The sequence below is a fragment of the Hyperolius riggenbachi genome, chromosome 3 (genome assembly GCF_040937935.1).
Source record: "Hyperolius riggenbachi isolate aHypRig1 chromosome 3, aHypRig1.pri, whole genome shotgun sequence".
In the NCBI taxonomy this organism is placed as follows: domain Eukaryota; kingdom Metazoa; phylum Chordata; class Amphibia; order Anura; family Hyperoliidae; genus Hyperolius; species Hyperolius riggenbachi.
In genome coordinates, this window is record NC_090648.1 from 171,154,627 (window position 1) to 171,177,265 (window position 22,639).

Below are 22,639 nucleotides of genomic sequence, written 5' to 3' on the forward strand. Positions count from 1 at the left end.
CTCTCATACTACATGAATGGTGGTAAGATTGGTCTGTGATCTTTCATTTTCAAAAGACTATGGTCTGATGTGTGTATGTGGCCATAGTCTCGCAGCAATCAGCCAACTAGGTCAATGGGGCCACCTAAGGTCTACAACAGAGGCTTTTGTTTACAGAATTTATGTCCTTTGATCAGCTTGAGGTGTCCTACATTTTATTAATATGGTCTCTCTATGGTTGATTGGAACATTGCTCTATGCAGCAAGACAGAATTGCATTCCCAGCAGTTCTGGAGGTGTGTTTAGTTATCAGCTATACCAAAGGGATGTTATGCATATTCAGCAGTGATGCACTGTGGGACACCTCAGAGCTCACTCCAACCTGAATAATAGGCAAATAGCTTTTGTTTTATGCCTGGTACACACCATGCAATCTCCCATCAAATAGATGGGTCGATAGATAATTTCCAACTGCTTTCCTGATTGATTTTCTGATCACTTCAATGAAATCGATCAGAAAAACAATTGGAAATCAGATCGGACCTGTCGGAAATTATCTATTCGACAGGAAATTGCATGGCGTATACCAGGCTTTAACCTCCCTAGCGTTCTGGACGAGCTGAGCTCGTCCAGAGACGCTAGAGGGCACCACTCAGGCCCCGCTGGGCCGATTTTGATAATTTTGCTAGCTGCGTGTTTGCCCCGATCGCCGCCGCTCGCCGCCGATCCGCTGCTACCCGACGCGAAAGAGGGCCCCCCCCTCCCGCAGACCCCGTGCGCAGCCTGGCCAATCGCCGCCAGGCTGCTCTTTGGGGTGGATCGGGAGTCCCAGTGACGTCACGACGTCGATGACGTCACTCCGTTCGTCGCCATGGCGACGGGTGAAGCCCTAAAGAAAATCCCGTTCAGAACGGGATTTCCTTATGGGAGTGATCGCCGGCGGCAATCAGAAGGGAGGGAGGGAGAGAGGAGGAAGGGGAGAATCGTGTAGCTAGCGCTAGGCTTTTTCATGATAAGAAAAAAAAGACAACAAAAAAACGTGCGGCCGCGGGAATTGAAACGCCCAGCAGGTTAAAGGGGTTCTGTAGGGTATTTTAAAAACAAAAACTGACACTTACCTGGGGCTTCTACCGGCTGTCCTGTCCCGCGCCGTCCTCTACGATCCACCGTTCCCCCGCCACCAGTCACCCTCCAATTATTCGTCTAACTAGATGACTGCAACCGCATTTGCGCGGGGCCCTTCGCATCCTTGCTCCCGCTTGCATCTCCGGGAGCTTCCTGCACAGGCGCAGTACACTCCTGGAGATGGCAAGCAGGAGCGAGGACGCGCAGTTGCAGTCATCTAGTTGATGTAGATGAATAATTGTACGGTGACTGGTGGCGGGGGAACAGTGGATCGTAGAGGACGGCGCGGGACAGGACAGCCGGTAGAAGCCCCAGGTAAGTGTCAGTTTTTGTTTTTAAAATACCCTACAGAACCCCTATAAAGCCTATTATACGCCATGCCATTTCCTGTCAGATAGATGGATCAAGCAGATCATTTCCGACAGGTCCGATCTGATTTCCAATCATTTTTGATAGATTTCCATAAAAGTGATCAGAAAAAAATCGATCAGAAGATCTGTCGGAAATTATCTATCGACCCATCTATTTGATGGGAGATTGCATGGTGTGTTCCAGGCATAAAACAAAAGCTATTTGCTTATTATTCAGGTTGGAGTGAGCTCTGAGGTGTCCCACAGTGCATCACTGCTGAATATGGAGGAACAGAGGATTGTAGAGGACGGCGCGGGACAGGACAGCTGCAGGGGGCCGGTAGAAGCCCCAGGTAAGTGCCAGAATTTAGTTTTTCCCCCCCAACAATAGTTTTTATTGAATTTTTCAACATTACAAAATACCTTACATAACCCCTTTAAGAAGGCAAAGTTCTGTTTTGTATAGCATTTTAGTAAGGAGCCTTTTTGATCTATTTCAGCCCTTTACACACTCCTAGAAGTTCTGGTTCACCATGACTTTTCTCGGTAATCTGTAACTCTATGCAGCAAGACAATTCAGACCATGGAATACATCACTATGTACCAGAACTGAAAGTATCTCATTGCTTAGGATTGTTTCCACAACCTGAAGTTAGTTCGCCTTTTACAAAGCTGGAAATTTACCTGTAAAAATGTTATAACTCATACATATTATTCTTACACTACATACAATTGCCTATATATTTGCCTAAACCTAGCATACAAATTTGCATCAAATCAGAATCTTTTGCACATCGTTGACCAGATGTATGATTTACAGTCTGAACACACTAGTGCGCTTCTGTTTTCTTTTCAGCAACACATCAATGTTAGAGATAGTGATGGTCATGTCTAGAACTCATGGAGAAGCATGTGATCAGTTTGGTCAGGTAATAGATATGAAAGTCTCTGATTTGCTAGTCATGATCATGTGCTAAAGCAGGATCGCAGCAAATCTATCAGCTGATCAAATAACTCACATGCTCCTCCATTAAACAGCACTTGGCAAAGGATCTTCTTTTCCTTTGATTATCATGAACTTTCCACTGTTTCAAAATATTTGTTGAAGTTTTCTTTTAAAATGATAACAGATCGCAGTATCACAGCAGTAAAAAACAAAACAAAACATGACCTTGAGATACATACAAGCATAAGGATAGACAGTCTTGTCATACTTAAGCATCGTAATTAGAACGAATATTAGTAGGCTGCAGGGTGTCATACACAGATCAGTTTTCCAACTATATTTAACCACTTAACATCTCAGTCGTTTTCAGCTTATGCATCCGAGCAATGTTCACCTCCCATTCATTAGCCTATAACTTTATCACTACTTATCACAATGAACTGATCTATATCTTGTTTTTTCCGCCACCAATTAGGCTTTCTTTGGGGGGTACATTTTGCTAAGAGCCACTTTACTGTAAATGCATTTTAACAGGAAGAATAAGAAAAAAAATGAAAAAATTCATTATTTGTCAGTTTTCGGCCATTATAGTTTTAAAATAATACATGCCTCCATAATTAAAACCCACGTATTGTTATTGCCCATTTGACACGGTTATTTCACCATTTAAATTATGTCCCTATCACAATGTATCGCGACAATATTTTATTTGGAAATAAAAGAGCATTTTTTCCGTTTTGCATACATCACTATTTACAAGCTTATAAAAAAAAAAAATAGAGAGAAATATTACATCTTTACATAGATATTTAAAAAGTTTAGACCCTTAGGTAAATATTTATGTTTTTTTTTTTTTTTTTTATAGTAATGTTTTTTTGGGTTTTTTTTTATTAAACATTTTATGTGGGCATTTTTGGGAGGGTGGGATATAAAAGTGTTTTATTTGGGGAAATATTGGTGTATTGTAATGTTTTTGGGCATTTACTTGTAGTTTTACTTTTTGGCCACAAGATGGCAATCTCGATTTTTTTTACATGACGTCACTCTAAGCGTACAATGTACGCTTAGAGGGACACAGCTTCAGAAAGAGCGAAGCTTCCGAGAGAAGCTGTCGCTTTTTCAGCGGGGGAGAGGAATCAATGATCGGGCTCCATAGCCCGATAAATTGATTCCGTGGCTACCGACTCCGCGGCCGGGAGTGCGCGTGCACGCGCGGGAGCGCGCCTCTCCTCCTTGACGTTTTTATACGTCAAGAAGGACAAAGTGGTTAATAATGACAGGCCGAAAAGGCCATGCACTTTCCACTAAAGGGACAACTGTGTGACTTGGAATTTCCCTGCATTAGTAGAAAGAACTATAGTATGATGAGCATAAAATACAAAGTCTTACAAATCTTGTGTTACCACAAGATTTGTAAGACTTTGTATTTTATGCTCATCATACTATAGTTCTTTCTACTAATACAGTGAACTGTTTTGAGGTGAAGTGGATCACATCAAAAAGGACTTAATGGTTTTTTAGTCTTTTTCCTAGATAAATTAAAAAGCCATCCTCCCAATTACAATATTACTGACTTGGAATTTCCCTCCAAGTGATGGTATTTCCCTCCAAGAGGCCCTGGTAGGCATGTTTACCAGTTGTAAAGTACTATGTACCAATAATGTGTCTGTGGCTATGTTTAAAGGGAATCCGAAGTGAAAAACGTATCAGATAATGACTTGTATGTGTAGTACAGCTAAGAAATAGAACATTAGTAGCAAAGATATGGGTCTCATATTGTTTCCAGTACAGGAAGTTAAGAAACTTCACTTGCTATCTATGCAAAAGAGCCTCTCTGAGCCCTTTGACTAATTGAGTCTGTTCAGGGAAGTTCAAAAGGTCATTAACTCAGCTTTAGCGTTTAAAATACAGAGTGCAGTTTGTAAACTGCAAATATTGGAGAATGATGCAGTGTTACAAAAAAGAAAATACAACTGAAAATAAAAATATGGGATTATTTTCTTTGCTACGAACGTTCACTAAATTATCCATACTTCACATACAATTCATTCTATCATACTTTTTTTTTCCGCTTCAGTGTCACATTAAGATAGATTTACATAATGGTTATTAGAGAACTGTTTTGTGTGGTTGCATAAGGAAATGCTGCATGTAAACTTGTTTATGGTGGTCTCTGTACCTTGGCATCACCATCTGGCAGGAAGAGATAAGCTCCACTTTTGTCCTTGGAAGTACGTGTTCCATAGATGAGAAACTCCATGTTGACATTCGTTTCCTGTTCCTCTCCGGCTCGTTTAATACTCTAAAGAATGCATAATTAATTAACGGATTTGCACAAAAAACAAATGCTTACTTTACAACATTATTTAAAAATGTGCAGAAGAAAAAAAAAAAGGTTGATCTATTGCGAGATTACAAATCCCCAATAACATTATCTTTCATCAGGATTCTTTCAAAGGTAACTTTGGCTACTCTGCTCAGGTTAAAAACTGTTGGATATTCCAGCAGTGAAGTATAATAATAGCAGCAGCATGCCTGTAACTAATGATGTATACAAAAGATGTGTTTACATCACCTCCGTACATGCTGACTTTTTGCATTTACTTAGTTCTGTTTTGGAGTGGGAGGGACATAGAAGCTGCCATATTTATTTCCTTTTACACAACGCAAATTGCCTGGCTGTCCTGCTGATCCTCTGCCTCTAAAGCCCCTTTCAGATGGACGAGTAGTTCAGCTTCATGATTGTTCAGGATTGTCTGCTGCCTGCCAGTGGAATTCACAGTGGTGTAACACTACGTAGGTGAAGTGATGACACGCAGTGCAGTGCCATTACCCGGCGGCAGAGGACCATGACATATCGGGTCTGTGATTCTGTGGCAGTCTGTCTAGCCCTGGTACTGAGCGCTAACCAGCCCCTGGCCAGTGCAGAAGTACAGCTGACGGTCAGTGAATACACCACCTGTCAGCTGCCCGTCTGAAGAGGCTTAATACTTTTAGTCATAGACCTTAAGCAAGCATGCGGATCAGATGTTTGACTGGATTTGCTGCATGCTTGTTTCTGGTGTGATTCAGATACTACTGATGCATGAAGGATCAGCAGTACACCAGGTAACTGGTATTGCTTAAAATGAAATAAATATGGCACCCTCCATATTACTCTTCAGTTGTACTCAGTGGCGTAGCTAAGGAGCTGTGGGCCCCGATGCAAGTTTTACAATGGGGCCCCCCATGCACTCTATACATAGCAATTGACCAATATAAAGCTAATACTGTAGTTGAGGGAGGGCCATTCGGGGCCCCTCTGGCCCAAGGGCCCCGATGCGGTCGCTACCGCTGCACCCCCTATTGCTACGCCCCTGGTTGTACTTTAATAACCAGCTAGCTTTTGTAATAAAGATAAAGCTAAACCCCTTGTAACGTACTGTCATGTATGATGCAAAAATAATTTCTTCTTGGGAACCTCATGAGTTTTCACTTCGTTTTAAGTCTCTACAAATTGCCAGTTTTAAGCATAAAGTACAGCTTTCATAACAAAAACAGAAGAAGTTTGGCAGTTTCCAGGCTGTGATGTCCATACTTTGGCTATACTGCTATCTAAAACGCTTAGTTGGATCATCTGCAGAGAAAAGGGGTTCTGACTTTCCTCAGATACTCCCAGTTAGCAAATGTGTTCAGGGTTAAGGAGTCAATAACTACTAAAAGGAACCAAAGGTGAGAGACATATGGAAGCTGCCATATGTATTTCCTTTTAAACAATACCAGTTGCCTGGCAGTCTTTCTGATCTCTATGGTCAGTAGTGTCTGACTCACCTGAAACAAGCATGCAGATAATCTTGTCAGATATCTGATCGGCATGCTTGTTCAGGGTCTATGGCTAAAAGTATTAGAAACACAAGATTAGCAGGTCAGCCAGGCAATGGGCAGCCAGGCAATGTGAATTTAAAAGGAATTATTTGAAAGGAAATAAATATGACTGCCTCCATATCCCTCTCACCTCAGGTTCCCTTTAAAGCCAGAAGATCAAGATTACAGCAGCCACCAGGTTTCTCCTGGGACAGGCTTACTTTAAAGTGTAACTGTCGGGCATAAAATAATAAATCAATTCTTTATTTTTATCTGGTAAACAAGTAATACGGGTGCTAAGCAGGCAATCCAAAAGTTAAAATCTCTATTACTTTTCTTGTTTATAAATGATCATTCCCCAGTTTACCTGACTCTTATTTGGTACATTGCCGCAAAAAGGAAGATGCAGGGCATGCTGGGTTGTCTTTTTCTGCTTCTTTATTTCCCCTCAGACTAAACTAATGTACAGAAGCAAAAAAGGACAACCCAGCATGCACTGCAACTTCCTTTGTGTGGCAACATACCAAATAAGAGTCAGGTAAACTGGGGAATGATCATTTATCAGCAAGAAAAGTAATAGTGATTTTAACTTTTGGATTGCCTGATTAGCATCCTTATTACTAGAGATGGGCCGAACCTCCGATTTTAGGTTCGCGAACCCTGTTCGCGAACTTCCGCGAAAGGTTCGGTTCGCGAAAAAGTTCGCGAACCGCAATAGACTTCAATGGGGAGGCGAACTTTCAAAATTTTAAAAAATTCTATCAACTGGAATAATGATAGAAAACATGTTTCAAAAGCTCTAATACCTGGAGCCCCACCTAATTGAGTGAAATACACATCACTGCTGGAGGACCCACCCTCCCTCCCTCCCTCCTCCGAACTTCCGCGAAAGGTTCGGTTCGCGAAAAAGTTCGCGAACCGCAATAGACTTCAATGGGGAGGCGAACTTTCAAAATTTTAAAAAATTCTATCAACTGGAATAATGATAGAAAACATGTTTCAAAAGCTCTAATACCTGGAGCCCCACCTAATTGAGTGAAATACACATCACTGCTGGAGGACCCACCCTCCCTCCTCCAAGCAAGGTCCTTTATACCATTTGCCTACCTACACTAATTAGTTATGGGACAGCTGCTACACACTCTGCTAGGGAAATTTTAATTGGCCTCCTCCCACCTCCCACCTCCCTCCTCCTCTTCTACTTATTCCCTCCTACCGGAGGGAGGAGGGTCTCTTCTGCCAGGGAATTATACTATTTTAAAAACCAGTATAAATCATACCATAGCTGGTACATCATACCATAGCTGGGAATACATACATGAGTATACATCATACCATAGCTGGGGATACATACATGAGTATACATCATACCATAGCTGGGAATCGAACCCAGATCTCACTGTGTGGTGGGCATGTCACCCTAAGCACTGTACCACTACAGAAGTAAGTGAAGCTAGCCTAAAATTTAACATTTATGCTCAATGCAATAGAACCATTAGGTTGCTTAAAGGAGAACTGTAGTGAGAGGTATATGGAGGCTGCCATATTGATTTCCTTTTAAGCTATACCAGTTGCCTGGCAGCCCTGCTGATCTATTTGGCTGCAGTAATAATAATAATCCAAACATTTGTATAGTGCTTTTCTCCTGTCAGACTCAAAGCGCTGAAGAGTTGCAAGCCACAGGGACACGCTCAAGAGGCCACCCTGCAGTGTTAGGGAGTCTTGCCTTGAACTCCTTACTGAATAGGTACTTGACCTAGCCAGGATTCAAACCCTGGTCTCCCATGTCAAAGGCAGAGCCCTTAACCAGTACACTATCCAGCCACTGTAGTATGAATCACACCAGAAACAAGCATGCAGCTAATCTTGTCAGATCTTACAAAAATGTCAAACACCAGATCTGCTGCATGCTTGTTCAGGGTCTAGGGCTAAAAGTATTGGAGGCAGAGGATCTGCAGGATAGCCAGGTAACTGGTATTGCTTAAAAGGAAATCAATATGGTAGCCTCCATATACCTTTCACTACAGTTCTCCTTTAAAGGGAACCTTAACTGAGAATGATATGGATGTTTCCTGTAAACAATACCAGTTGCCTGGCAGTCCAGCTGATCTTTGTGACTGCAATAGTGGCTGAATCACACCCTGAAACAAGCATGCAGCTAATCCAGTCTGACTTCAGTCAGAGCACCTGATCTGCATGCTTGTTCAGGGGATGTGGCTAAAAGTATTAGAGACACAGGATCAGCAGGCGATTCAGGCAACTGGTATTATTTTAAAAGGAAAAATCCATATCCTTCTCCGTTTAGGTTCCCTTTAAGGATTTGTAGCATAAAAGCCAACTCACATTGGCTGGGATTTGAACCTGGGTCTCACTGTATGGTGGACAAGCACACTAACCACTATACCAACTGAAGCTGGCCTGAAATTGCTGGCCTAAAATTTACTATTTATGCTCAATTAGTGTTGGGCGAACACCTAGATGTTCGGGTTCGCGAATGTTCGCCGAACATCGCCGCGATGTTCGGGTGTTCGACCCGAACTCCGAACATAATGGAAGTCAATGGGGACCCGAACTTTCGTGCTTTGTAAAGCTTCCTTACATGCTACATACCCCAAATTTGCAGGGTATGTGCACCTTGGGAGTGGGTACAAGAGGAAAAAAATTTAGCAAAAAGAGCTTATAGTTTTTGAGAAAATCGATTTTAAAGTTTCAAAGGGAAAACTGTCTTTTAAATGCGGGAAATGTCTGTTTTCTTTGCACAGGTAACATGCTTTTTGTCGGCATGCAGTCATAAATGTAATACATATAAGAGGTTCCAGGAAAAGGGACCGGTAACGCTAACCCAGCAGCAGCACACGTGATGGAACAGGAGGAGGGTGGCGCAGGAGGAGAAGGCCACGCTTTGAGACACAACAACCCAGGCCTTGCATGAGGACAAGAAGCGTGCGGATAGCAATTTGCGTTTTGTCGCCATGCAGTCATAAATTTAATACAGATGAGAGGTTCAATAAACAGGGACCGGAAACGCTAACCCATCACAGATGTTCATTGTTCATGTTACTTGGTTGGGGTCCGGGAGTGTTGCGTAGTCGTTTCCAATCCAGGATTGATTCATTTTAATTTGAGTCAGACGGTCTGCATTTTCTGTGGAGAGGCGGATACGCCGATCTGTGACGATGCCTCCGGAAGCACTAAAACAGCGTTCCGACATAACGCTGGCTGCCGGGCAAGCCAGCACCTCTATTGCGTACATTGCCAGTTTGTGCCAGGTGTCTAGCTTCGATACCCAATAGTTGAAGGGTGCAGATGGATTGTTCAACACAGCTATGCCATCTGACATGTAGTCCTTGACCATCTTCTCCAGGCGATCGGTGTTGGAGGTGGATCTGCATGCTTGCTGCTCTGTGTGCTGCTGCATGGGTGTCAGAAAATGTTCCCACTCCAAGGACACTGCCGATACCATTCCCTTTTGGGCACTAGCTGCGGCTTGTGTCGTTTGCTGCCCTCCTGGTCGTCCTGGGTTTGCGGAAGTCAGTCTGTCGGCGTACAACTGGCTAGAGGAGGGGGAGGATGTCAATCTCCTCTTTAAAGTCTCCACAAGGGCCTGCTGGTATTCTTCCATTTTGACCTGTCGGACTCTTTCTTCAAGCAGTTTTGGAACATTGTGTTTGTACCGTGGATCCAGAAGGGTATAAACCCAGTAATTGGTGTTGTCCAGAATGCGCACAATGCGTGGGTCGCGTTCAATGCAGTCCTAGGCCGAAGAGGTCATAGCCTAGAGTCACAAAAACCTGTTTATTTGGGCTATTTCAATGGTAGTGATGGTGACGTACATAAATCTCAGCCATGGCCGTTAGCAACGTCTGAATTTCACGAAATGTCTCATGCAGGTAGAAGACATATTGTTAGACTTGGATTCCAAAGATGGGGTCCCTACATCTCTGCAAACCGGAGTTACAGGGGTCCAAAATTGGTAAAATCCCCCATAGACTTTCATTGCCTCCCTATTTCACTTTCCAAAATCTCACATCTTTTCAAAGGGCAATGGCTCAGCAGTACCAAATTTTCTAGCATTGTAGGGACCCTTAGGGGGAACATGACTGGTGAGTTTCGGGCCCCTAGGCCAAAGAGGTCATAGCCTAGGGTCACAAAAACCTGTTTATTTGGGCTATTTCAATGGTAGTGATGGTGACGTACATAAATCTCAGCTATGGCCGTTAGCAACGTCTGAATTTCACGAAATGTCTCATGCAGGTAGAAGACATATTGTTAGACTTGGATTCCAAAGATGGGGTCCCTACATCTCTGCAAACCAGAGTTACAGGGGTCCAAAATTGGTAAACTCCCCCATAGGCTTTCATTGGGCCTACTATTTACCGTTCCAAAATCTCAACCATTTCAAAGGGCAATGGCTCAGCAGTGGCAAAACTCACCAGTCATGATCCCCCTAAGGGTCCCTACAATGCTAGAAAATTTGGTACTGCTGAGCCATTGCCCTTTGAAAAGATGTGAGATTTTGGAAAGTGAAATAGGGAGGCAATGAAAGTCTATGGGGGATTTTACCAATTTTGGACCCCTGTAACTCTGGTTTGCAGAGATGTAGGGACCCCATCTTTGGAATCCAAGTCTAACAATATGTCTTCTACCTGCATGAGACATTTTGTGAAATTCAGACGTTGTTAACGGCCATGGCTGAGATTTATGTACGTCACCATCACTACCATTGAAATAGCCCAAATAAACAGGTTTTTGTGACCCTAGGCTATGACCTCTTCGGCCTAGGACTGTATTGAACGCGACCCACGCATTGTGCGCATTCTGGACAACACCAATTACTGGGTTTATACCCTTCTGGATCCACGGTACAAACACAATGTTCCAAAACTGCTTGAAGAAAGAGTCCGACAGGTCAAAATGGAAGAATACCAGCAGGCCCTTGTGGAGACTTTAAAGAGGAGATTGACATCCTCCCCCTCCTCTAGCCAGTTGTTCGCCGACAGACTGACTTCCGCAAACCCAGGACGACCAGGAGGGCAGCAAACAGCACAAGCCGCAGCTAGTGCCCAAAAGGGAATGGTATCGGCAATGTCCTTGGAGTGGGAAAATTTTCTGACACCCATGCAGCAGCACACAGAACAGCAAGCGTGCAGATCCACCTCCAACACCGATCGCCTGAAGAAGATGGTCAAGGACTACATGTCAGATGGCATAGCTGTGTTGAACAATCCATCTGCACCCTTCAACTATTGGGTATCGAAGCTAGACACCTGGCACAAACTGGCAATGTATGCAATAGAGGTGCTGGCTTGCCCGGCAGCCAGCGTTATGTCGAAACGCTGTTTCAGTGCTGCCGGAGGCATTGTCACAGATCGGCGTATCCGCCTCTCCACAGAAAATGCAGACCGTCTGACTCAAATTAAAATGAATCAATCCTGGATTGGAAACGACTACGCAACACTCCCGGACCCCAACCAAGTAACATGAACAATGAACATCTGTGATGGGTTAGCGTTTCCGGTCCCTGTTTATTGAACCTCTCATCTGTATTAAATTTATGACTGCATGGCGACAAAACGCAAATTGCTATCCGCACGCTTCTTGTCCTCATGCAAGGCCTGGGTTGTTGTGTCTCAAAGCGTGGCCTTCTCCTCCTGCGCCACCCTCCTCCTGTTCCATCACGTGTGCTGCTGCTGGGTTAGCGTTACCGGTCCCTTTTCCTGGAACCTCTTATATGTATTACATTTATGACTGCATGCCGACAAAAAGCATGTTACCTGTGCAAAGAAAACAGACATTTCCCGCATTTAAAAGACAGTTTTCCCTTTGAAACTTTAAAATCGATTTTCTCAAAAACTATAAGCTCTTTTTGCTAAAATTTTTTTCCTCTTGTACCCACTCCCAAGGTGCATATACCCTGTAAATTTGGGGTATGTAGCATATAAGGAGGCTTTACAAAGCACGAAAGTTCGGGTCCCCATTGACTTCCATTATGTTCGGAGTTCGGCTCGAACACCCGAACATCGCGGCCATGTTCGGCCCGAACCCGAACATCTAGATGTTCGCCCAACACTACACGTGACCCGTTCGGCCAATTACAGCGCTATCCGAACGTTCGGGTAACGTTCGGCCATGCGCTCTTAGTTCGGCCGTATGGCCGAACAGTTTGGCCGAACACCATCAGGTGTTCGGCCGAACTCGAACATCACCCGAACAGGGTGATGTTCTGCAGAACCCGAACAGTGGCGAACACTGTTCGCCCAACACTATGCTCAATACAAGAGAAAAAGTAGACAAGACAAATAACATTTATATCACACTTTTCTCCTGGCGGACTCAAAGGACCAGAGCTGCAGCCACTAGGGCATGCTATATAGGCAGTAGCAGTGTTAGGAAGACTTGCCTAAGGTCTCCTACTGAATAGGTGCTGGCTTACTGAACAGACAGAGCTGAGATTTGAACTCTGGTCTCCTTTGTCAGAGGCAGCGCCCTTATCCATTACACCATGCAGCCACTGCTTACAGATATTTAGCCAGACATGGCCTTCTCTTTTGTGTTATTTGTCTTGTCTACTTTTTCTCTTGTATTGAGCATAAATAGTAAATTTTAGGCCAGCAATTTCAGGCCAGCTTCAGTTGGTATAGTGGTTAGTGTGCTTGTCCACCATACAGTGAGACCCAGGTTCAAATCCCAGCCAATGTGAGTTGGCTTTTATGCTACAAATCCTTAAAGGGAACCTAAACGGAGAAGGATATGGATTTTTCCTTTTAAAATAATACCAGTTGCCTGAATCGCCTGCTGATCCTGTGTCTCTAATACTTTTAGCCACATCCCCTGAACAAGCATGCAGATCAGGTGCTCTGACTGAAGTCAGACTGGATTAGCTGCATGCTTGTTTCAGGGTGTGATTCAGCCACTATTGCAGTCACAAAGATCAGCTGGACTGCCAGGCAACTGGTATTGTTTACAGGAAACATCCATATCATTCTCAGTTAAGGTTCCCTTTAAAGGAGAACTGTAGTGAAAGGTATATGGAGGCTACCATATTGATTTCCTTTTAAGCAATACCAGTTACCTGGCTATCCTGCAGATCCTCTGCCTCCAATATTTTTAGCCCTAGACCCTGAACAAGCATGCAGCAGATCTGGTGTTTGACATTTTTGTAAGATCTGACAAGATTAGCTGCATGCTTGTTTCTGGTGTGATTCACACTACAGTGGCTGGATAGTGTACTGGTTAAGGGCTCTGCCTTTGACATGGGAGACCAGGGTTTGAATCCTGGCTAGGTCAAGTACCTATTCAGTAAGGAGTTCAAGGCAAGACTCCCTAACACTGCAGGGTGGCCTCTTGAGCGCGTCCCTGTGGCTTGCAGCTCTTGAGCGCTTTGAGTCTGACAGGAGAAAAGCACTATACAAATGTTTGGATTATTATTATTACTGCAGCCAAATAGATCAGCAGGGCTGCCAGGCAACTGGTATAGCTTAAAAGGAAATCAATATGGCAGCCTCCATATACCTCTCACTACAGTTCTCCTTTAAGCAACCTAATGGTTCTATTGCATTGAGCATAAATGTTAAATTTTAGGCTAGCTTCACTTACTTCTGTAGTGGTACAGTGCTTAGGGTGACGTGCCCACCACACAGTGAGATCTGGGTTTGATTCCCAGCTATGGTATGATGTATACTCATGTATGTATCCCCAGCTATGGTATGATGTATACTCATGTATGTATTCCCAGCTATGGTATGATGTATACTCATGTATGTATCCCCAGCTATGGTATGATGTATACTCATGTATGTATTCCCAGCTATGGTATGATGTACCAGCTATGGTATGATGTATACTGGTTTTTAAAATAGTATAATTCCCTGGCAGAAGAGACCCTCCTCCCTCCGGTAGGAGGGAATAGGTAGAAGGGTAGAAGGGTAGGAGGGAGGTGGGAGGTGGGAGGAGGGAGGAGGTCAATTAAAATCTCCCTAGCAGAGTGTGTAGCAGCTGTCCCATAACTAATTAGTGTAGGCAGACAACTGAGTCAAATAATATAAAGGACCTAGCTTGAAGGGAGGGTGGGCGGGTTCTCTAGCACTGAAAGCAGTGTGTTTGACAATAACATGTCTGCTGACAGTGAAATGGAGGGTAAAAATTTTGCTCAATACAGCATTATGGGGCGAATCGAACTTCCGCAAAAGTTCGCCTGATGCAGGCGAACGCGAACCCCCAAAGTTCGCCTGGAACCGTTCGCAGGCGAACCGTTCGGCCTATCTCTACTTATTACTTGTTTACCAGATACAAATAAAGAATTGATTTTTTATTTTATGCCCGACAGTTACACTTTAAGGTCTTTTCTCACCTTGTATTTACATACCATGCATAATTAAATATTAATTGTGCATCTATGAAATAACCATAGAGAAATGGATTATCTTTCTAATTGAAGTACATTTCTGATGTAGGATTATAAGACTACCTGTAAAAATACTGTACAGACAAGTATAAATAAATACAAGCTGTTGTCATCCATGGTGTTCTGTTTTACTAGTGACAGGATGTTTATCATTGCACACAGCCTCACCTGCTGCAGCAACCTTTCTTAAAGGAGTTCTTTCGTGAAAAAAGTAGGCAGTTAAAAAATGTGACAGATGACAGGTTTTGGGCCAGTCCATCTTTTTAAGGGGGATTCTCAGGGCTTTCTTTGTTTTCAACAGAATTTCCTGAACAACAGTTGCAAAATCTAACTGACATAATAGTGTGCAAGTGATTAGGGAGGCCGCTGGTATCTTGCTAATTTGGCAGTTAAACTGCTGTTCAGTAAATGCTGTTGAAAACAAAGAAAGCCCTGAGAATCCCCCTTAAAAAGATGGACTGGCCCAAAACCTGTCATCTGTCACATTTTTTAACTGCCTACTTTTTTCGCGAAAGAACCCCTTTAAAGAATGAAAATGAAGCTCTGAATTTAGTGCACAGCAATGTAACCCAGGTCCTCACTCGGGGATATGGGTGGTGAAGATTCCTGTGTTTTGCTCTTGTAGAAAGATCAGTATACAGAGTAAGCTCAGTTAACCATTTCAGCCCGCGGGGATTTTTCACCTTATGCATCAGAGCAATTTTCACCTCCCATTCATTCGCTAATAACTTTATCACTACTTAACACAATTTATTGATCTATATCTTTGGGTGGTACATTTTGCTAAGAATTATTTTTTATAAATGCATTTTAACAGGATTAATAAGAAAAAAATGAAAAAAAATCATTATTTCTCAGTTTTCGGCCATTATAGCTTTAAAATAATCCACGCTACCATAATTAACCACTTCCCGACCGCCGTATGTACAATTGGCGGCCGGGAAGTGCACCCCGCAAGGACCGCCGTATTGACAATTGGCGGCGGTCCTTGTAGGGGCATGGGCGGAGCGATCGCGTCATCAGTGACGCGATCCTCCGCCTCCGCCTGGCGCCGCTCACCCGCCGCAACATCCCGCCGGCCATACGGAAGCGCCGGCGGGATGTTAACCCCGCGATCGCCGCATACAAAGTGTATAATACACTTTGTAATGTTTACAAAGTGTATTATACAGGCTGCCTCCTGCCCTGGTGGTCCCAGTGTCCGAGGGACCACCAGGGCAGGCTGCAGCCACCCTAGTCTGCACCAAGCACACTGATTTTCCCCCCCCCCCCCTGCCCCAGATCGCCCACAGCACCCATCAGACCCCCCCCTGCCCACCCCCCAGACCCCTGTTTGCACCCAATCACCCCCCTAATCACCCATCAATCACTCCCTGTCACTATCTGTCAACGCTATTTTTTTTTTATCCCCCACCCTGCTCCCTGCCCCCTCCTGATCACCCCCCACCCCTCAGATTCTCCCCAGACCCCCCCCCCCAGACCACCCCCCCTGTTTACTGTATGCATCTATCCCCCTGATCACCTGTCAATCACCTGTCAATCACCTGTCAATCACCCGTCAATCACCCGTCAATCACCCGTCAATCACCCGTCAATCACCCGTCAATCACCCGTCAATCACCCGTCAATCACCCCCTGTCACTGCCACCCATCAGCCAGCCCCTAACCTGCCCCTTGCGGGCAATCTGATCACCCCCCCACACCAATAGATCGCCCGCAGATCCGACATCAGATCACCTCCCAAATCCATTGTTTACATCTATTCTCTCCTCTAAACACACACTAATTACCCATCAATCACCCATCAATCACCCCCTATCACCACCTGTCACTTTTACCTATCAGATCAGACCCTAATCTGCCCCTTGCGGGCACCCAATCACCCGCCCACACGCTCAGATTGCCCTCTGACCCCCCCTTATCAATTCACCAGTGCATTAATTACATCTGTTCTTCCCTGTAATAACCCACTGATCACCTGTCAATCACCTGCCAATCACCTATCACCCATCAATCACCCCCTGTCACTGCCACCCATCAATCAGCCCCTAACCTGCCCCTTGCGGGCAATCTGATCACCCACCCACACCATTAGATCGCCCGCAAACCCGCCGTCAGATTACCTCCCAAATGTATTGTTTACATCTGTTATCTTCTCTAAACACCCACTAATTACCCATCAATCACCCATCAATCACCCCCTATCACCACCTGTCACTGTTACCTATCAGATCAGACCCTAATCTGCCCCTTGCGGGCACCCAATCACCCGCCCACACGCTCAGATTGCCCTCAGACCCCCCCCTTATCAATTCGCCAGTGCATTAATTACATCTGTCCTTCCCTGTAATAACCCACTGACCACCTGTCAATCACCTGCCAATCACCTATCACCCATCAATCACCCCGTCACTGCCACCCAACAATCAGCCCCTAACCTGCCCCTTGCGGGCAATCTGATCACCCACCCACACCAATAGATCGCCCGCAGATCCGACATCAGATCACCACCAAAGCGCAGCGTTTACATCTATTCTCTCCTCTAAACACCCACTAATTACCCATCAATCACCCCCTATCACCACCTGTCACTGTTACCCATCAGATCAGACCCTAATCTGCCCCTTGCGGGCACCCAATCGCCCGCCTACACGCTCAGATTGCCCTCAGACCCCCCCTTATCAATTCGCCAGTGCAATATTTACATCTGTTCTCCCCTGTAATAACCCACTGATTACCTGTCAATCACCTATCAATCACCCATCAATCACCCCCTGTCACTGCCACCCATCAATCACCCCCTGTCACTTCCACCCATCAATCACCCGCTGTCACTGCCACCCATCAATCAGCCCCTAACCTGCCCCTTGCGGGCAAACTGATCACCCACCCACACCAATAGATCGCCCGCAGATCCGACATCAGATCACCACCCAAGCGCAGTGTTTCCATCTATTCTCTACCCTAAACACCCACTAATTACCCATCAATCACCCCCTGTCACTGCTACCTATCAGATTAGACCCCTATCTGCCCCTAGGGCACTCAATCACCCGCCCACACCCTCAGAATGCCCTCAGACCCCAGCCCTGATCACCTCGCCAGTGCATTGCTTGCATCTATTCCCCCCTCTAATCACACCTTGAGACACCCATCAATCACCTCCTGTCACCCCCTAGCACACCTACCCATCAGATCAGGCCCCAATTTGCCCCGTGTGGGCTCCTGATCACTCGGCCAATCCCTCAGATCCCCCTCAGACCCCCTTCCGATCACCTCCCCAGTGCATTGATTGCATCTATTTTCCCCTCTAACCACCCCCTGAGACACCCATCAATCACCTCCTGTCACCCCCCTAGCACTCCTATCCATCAGATCAGGCCCAATACAACCTGTCATCTAAAAGGCCACCCTGCTTATGACCGGTTCCACAAAATTCGCCCCCTCATAGACCACCTGTCATCAAAATTTGCAGATGCTTATACCCCTGAACAGTCATTTTGAGACATTTGGTTTCCAGACTACTCACGGTTTTGGGCCTGTAAAATGCCAGGGCGGTATAGGAACCCCACAAGTGACCCCATTTTAGAAAAAAAGACACCCCAAGGTATTCTGTTAGGTGTATGACGAGTTCATAGAAGATTTTATTTTTTGTCAAAAGTTAGCGGAAATTAATTTTTATTGGTTTTTTTTCACAAAGTGTCATTTTTCACTAACTTGTGACAAAAAATAAAATCTTCTATGAACTCGCCATACACCTAACGGAATACCTTGGGGTGTCTTCTTTCTAAAATGGGGTCACTTGTGGGGTTCCTATACTGCCCTGGCATTTTAGGGGCCCTAAACCGCGAGGAGTAGTCTAGAAAACAAATGCTTCAAAATGACCTGTGAATAGGACGTTGGGCCCCTTAGCGCACCTAGGCTGCAAAAAATTGTCACACATGTGGTACCGCTGTACTCAGGAAAAGTAGTATAATGTGTTTTGGGGTGTATTTTTACACATACCCATGCTGGATGGGAGAAATTTCTATGTAAATGGACAATTGTGTGTAAAAAAATCAAACAATTGTCATTTACAGAGATATTTCTCCCACTTAGCATGGGTATGTGTAAAAATACACCCCAAAACGCATTATACTACTTCTCCTGAGTACGGCGGTACCACATGTGTGACACTTTTTTACACCCTAAGTACGCTAAGGGGCCCAAAGTCCAATGAGTACCTTTAGGATTTCACAGGTCATTTTGCGACATTTGGTTTCAAGACTACTCCTCACGGTTTAGGGCCCCTAAAATGCCACGGCAGTATAGGAACCCCACAAATGACCCCATTCTAGAAAGAAGACACCCAAAGGTATTCCGTACGGAGTATGGTGAGTTCATAGAAGATTTTATTTTTTGTCACAAGTTAGCGGAAAATGACACTTTGTGAAAAAAAACTATTAAAATCAATTTCCGCTAACTTTTGACAAAAAAATAAAATCTTCTATGAACTCACTATACTCCTAACGGAATACCTTGGGGTGTCTTCTTTCTAAAATGGGGTCATTTGTGGGGTTCCTATACTGCCCTGGCATTTTAGGGGCCCTAAACCGTGAGGAGTAGTCTTGAAACGAAAATGACCTGTGAAATCCTAAAGGTACTCATTGCACTTTGGGCCCCTTAGTGCAGTTAGGGTGCAAAAAAGTGCCACACATGTGGTATCGCCGTACTCAGGAGAAGTAGTATAATGTGTTTTGGGGTGTATTTTTACACATACCCATGCTGGGTGGGAGAAATACCTCTGTAAATGACAATCTTTTGATTTTTTTACACACAATTGTCCATTTACAGAGGTATTTCTCCCACCCAGCATGGGTATGTGTAAAAATACACCCCAAAACACATTGTACTACTTCTCCCGAGTACGGCGATACCACATGTGTGGCACTTTTTTGCACCCTAACTGCGCTAAAGGGCCCAAAGTCCAATGAGTACCTTTAGAATTTCACAGGTCATTTTGAGAAATTTCGTTTCAAGACTACTCCTCACGGTTTAGGGCCCCTAAAATGCCAGGGCAGTATAGGAACCCCACAAATGACCCCATTTTAGAAAGAAGACACCCCAAGGTATTCCGTTAGGAGTATGGTGAGTTCATAGAAGATTTTATTTTTTGTCAAAAGTTAGCGGAAAATGACACTTTGTGAAAAAACACAATTAAAATCAATTTCCGCTAACTTTTGACAAAAAAATAAAATCTTCTATGAACTCACTATACTCCTAACGGAATACCTTGGGGTGTCTTCTTTCTAAAATGGGGTCATTTGTGGGGTTCCTATACTGCCCTGGCATTTTAGGGGCCCTAAACCGTGAGGAGTAGTCTTGAAACGAAAATGACCTGTGAAATCCTAAAGGTACTCATTGCACTTTGGGCCCCTTAGTGCAGTTAGGGTGCAAAAAAGTGCCACACATGTGGTATCGCCGTACTCAGGAGAAGTAGTATAATGTGTTTTGGGGTGTATTTTTACACATACCCATGCTGGGTGGGAGAAATACCTCTGTAAATGACAATCTTTTGATTTTTTTACACACAATTGTCCATTTACAGAGGTATTTCTCCCACCCAGCATGGGTATGTGTAAAAATACACCCCAAAACACATTGTACTACTTCTCCCGAGTACGGCGATACCACATGTGTGGCACTTTTTTGCACCCTAACTGCGCTAAAGGGCCCAAAGTCCAATGAGTACCTTTAGAATTTCACAGGTCATTTTGAGAAATTTCGTTTCAAGACTACTCCTCACGGTTTAGGGCCCCTAAAATGCCAGGGCAGTATAGGAACCCCACAAATGACCCCATTTTAGAAAGAAGACACCCCAAGGTATTCCGTTAGGAGTATGGTGAGTTCATAGAAGATTTTATTTTTTGTCAAAAGTTAGCGGAAAATGACACTTTGTGAAAAAACACAATTAAAATCAATTTCCGCTAACTTTTGACAAAAAAATAAAATCTTCTATGAACTCACTATACTCCTAACGGAATACCTTGGGGTGTCTTCTTTCTAAAATGGGGTCATTTGTGGGGTTCCTATACTGCCCTGGCATTTTAGGGGCCCTAAACCGTGAGGAGTAGTCTTGAAACGAAATTTCTCAAAATGACCTGTGAAATTCTAAAGGTACTCATTGGACTTTGGGCCCTTTAGCGCAGTTAGGGTGCAAAAAAGTGCCACACATGTGGTATCGCCGTACTCAGGAGAAGTAGTATAATGTGTTTTGTGGTGTATTTTTACACATACCCATGCTGAGTGGGAGAAAGATCTCTGTAAATGGACAATTGTGTGTAAAAAAAATTAACAAATTGTCATTTACAGAGATATTTCTCCCACCCAGCATGGGTATGTGTAAAAATACACCCCAAAACACATTATACTACTTCTCCTGAGTACGGCAATACCACATGTGTGGCACTTTTTTGCACCCTAACTGCGCTAAGGGGTCCAAAGTCCAATGAGCACCTTCAGGCTTTACAGGGGTGCTTACAATTTAGCACCCCCCAAAATGTCAGGACAGTAAACACACCCCACAAATGACCTCATTTTGGAAAGTAGACACTTCAAGGTATTCAGAGAGGAGCATGGTGAGTCCGTGGCAGATTTCATTTTTTTTTGTCGCAAGTTAGAAGAAATGGAAACTTTTTTTTTTTTTTTTTTTTTTCACAAAGTGTCATTTTCCGCTTACTTGTGACAAAAAATAATATCTTCTATGAACTCACTATGCCTCTCAGTGAATACTTTGGGATGTCTTCTTTCCAAAATGGGGTCATTTGGGGGGTATTTATACTATCCTGGAATTCTAGCCCCTCATGAAACATGACAGAGGGTCAGAAAAGTCAGAGATGCTTGAAAATGGGAAAATTCACTTTTTGCACCATAGTTTGTAAACGCTATAACTTTTACCCAAACCAATAAATATACACTGAATGGGTTTTTTTTTATCAAAAACATGTTTGTCCACATTTTTCGCGCTGCATGTATACAGAAATTTTACTTTATTTGAAAACTGTCAGCACAGAAAGTTAAAAAAATCATTTTTTTGCCAAAATTCATGTCTTTTTTGCTGAATATAATAAAAAGTAAAAATCGCAGGAGCAATCAAATAGCACTAAAAGAAAGCTTTATTAGTGACAAGAAAAGGAGCCAAAATTCATTTAGGTGGTAGGTTGTATGAGCGAGCAATAAACCGTGAAAGCTGCAGTGGTCTGAATGGAAAAAAAGTGGCCGGTCCTTAAGGGGTAGAAAGCCCTAGGTCCTCAAGTGGTTAAAACAAATGTATTTTATTTGCCCGTTTGTCTCGGTTATGACACCATTTTGTCCCTATCACAATGTATGACGCCAATATTTTGTTTGGAAATAAAGGTGCCTTTTTTCTGTTTTGCGTCCATCACTATTTACAAGCTTTAAAGAGACACTGAAGCGAAAAAAATATATATGATATAATGAATTCGTTGTGTACTATGAATAATTACTAGAAGATTAGCTGCAAAGAAAATATTCTCATATTTATTTTCAGGTATATAGTGTTTTTCTAACATTGCATCATTCTCTAATATGTGCAGATTACACAACACTCAGTGTTCAAAATGATTCTTTCAGAGCAGTCTGTGAACTAATGACCTCTCCTCTGGCAGAGAAAAAGACATTTGTTTACTTACAGTTGAGATAATGAAAGTTAGATAACAGCCCTCTCCATGACTTTGAAAGTCGTAGAGCTTAATAGCTTTTTTGCATAGAGATAACAACTGGAGTTTCTTAACTCTTCCTGTACTGGAAACAATTAGACTGATGTATCTGATCTTAATGTTTTATTTCTTAGCTGTACTACACATACAAATCATAATATCATAAAAATTTTTTCGCTTCAGTGTCTCTTTAAATCAGGACGATACCATTTATTGGATTTTGAGTTGGCCAATAAATGGTATCATCCTGATTTTAAACTTCTTGCTTTTACTG

General features: G+C 43.7%; 1 protein-coding gene across 2 annotated transcripts in view; it reads right to left on the bottom strand.

Moving 5' to 3' along the window:
- MAN2A2 (mannosidase alpha class 2A member 2) overlaps positions 1-22,639 on the bottom strand; it is a 200,320-nt gene that overhangs the window by 38,710 nt on the left and 138,971 nt on the right. For both annotated transcript variants that reach the window (XM_068275259.1, XM_068275261.1), the window contains exon 16: positions 4,580-4,702. In XM_068275259.1, the coding sequence (XP_068131360.1) occupies positions 4,580-4,702 (123 nt within the window). The remainder of the gene's footprint in view (positions 1-4,579; positions 4,703-22,639) is intronic.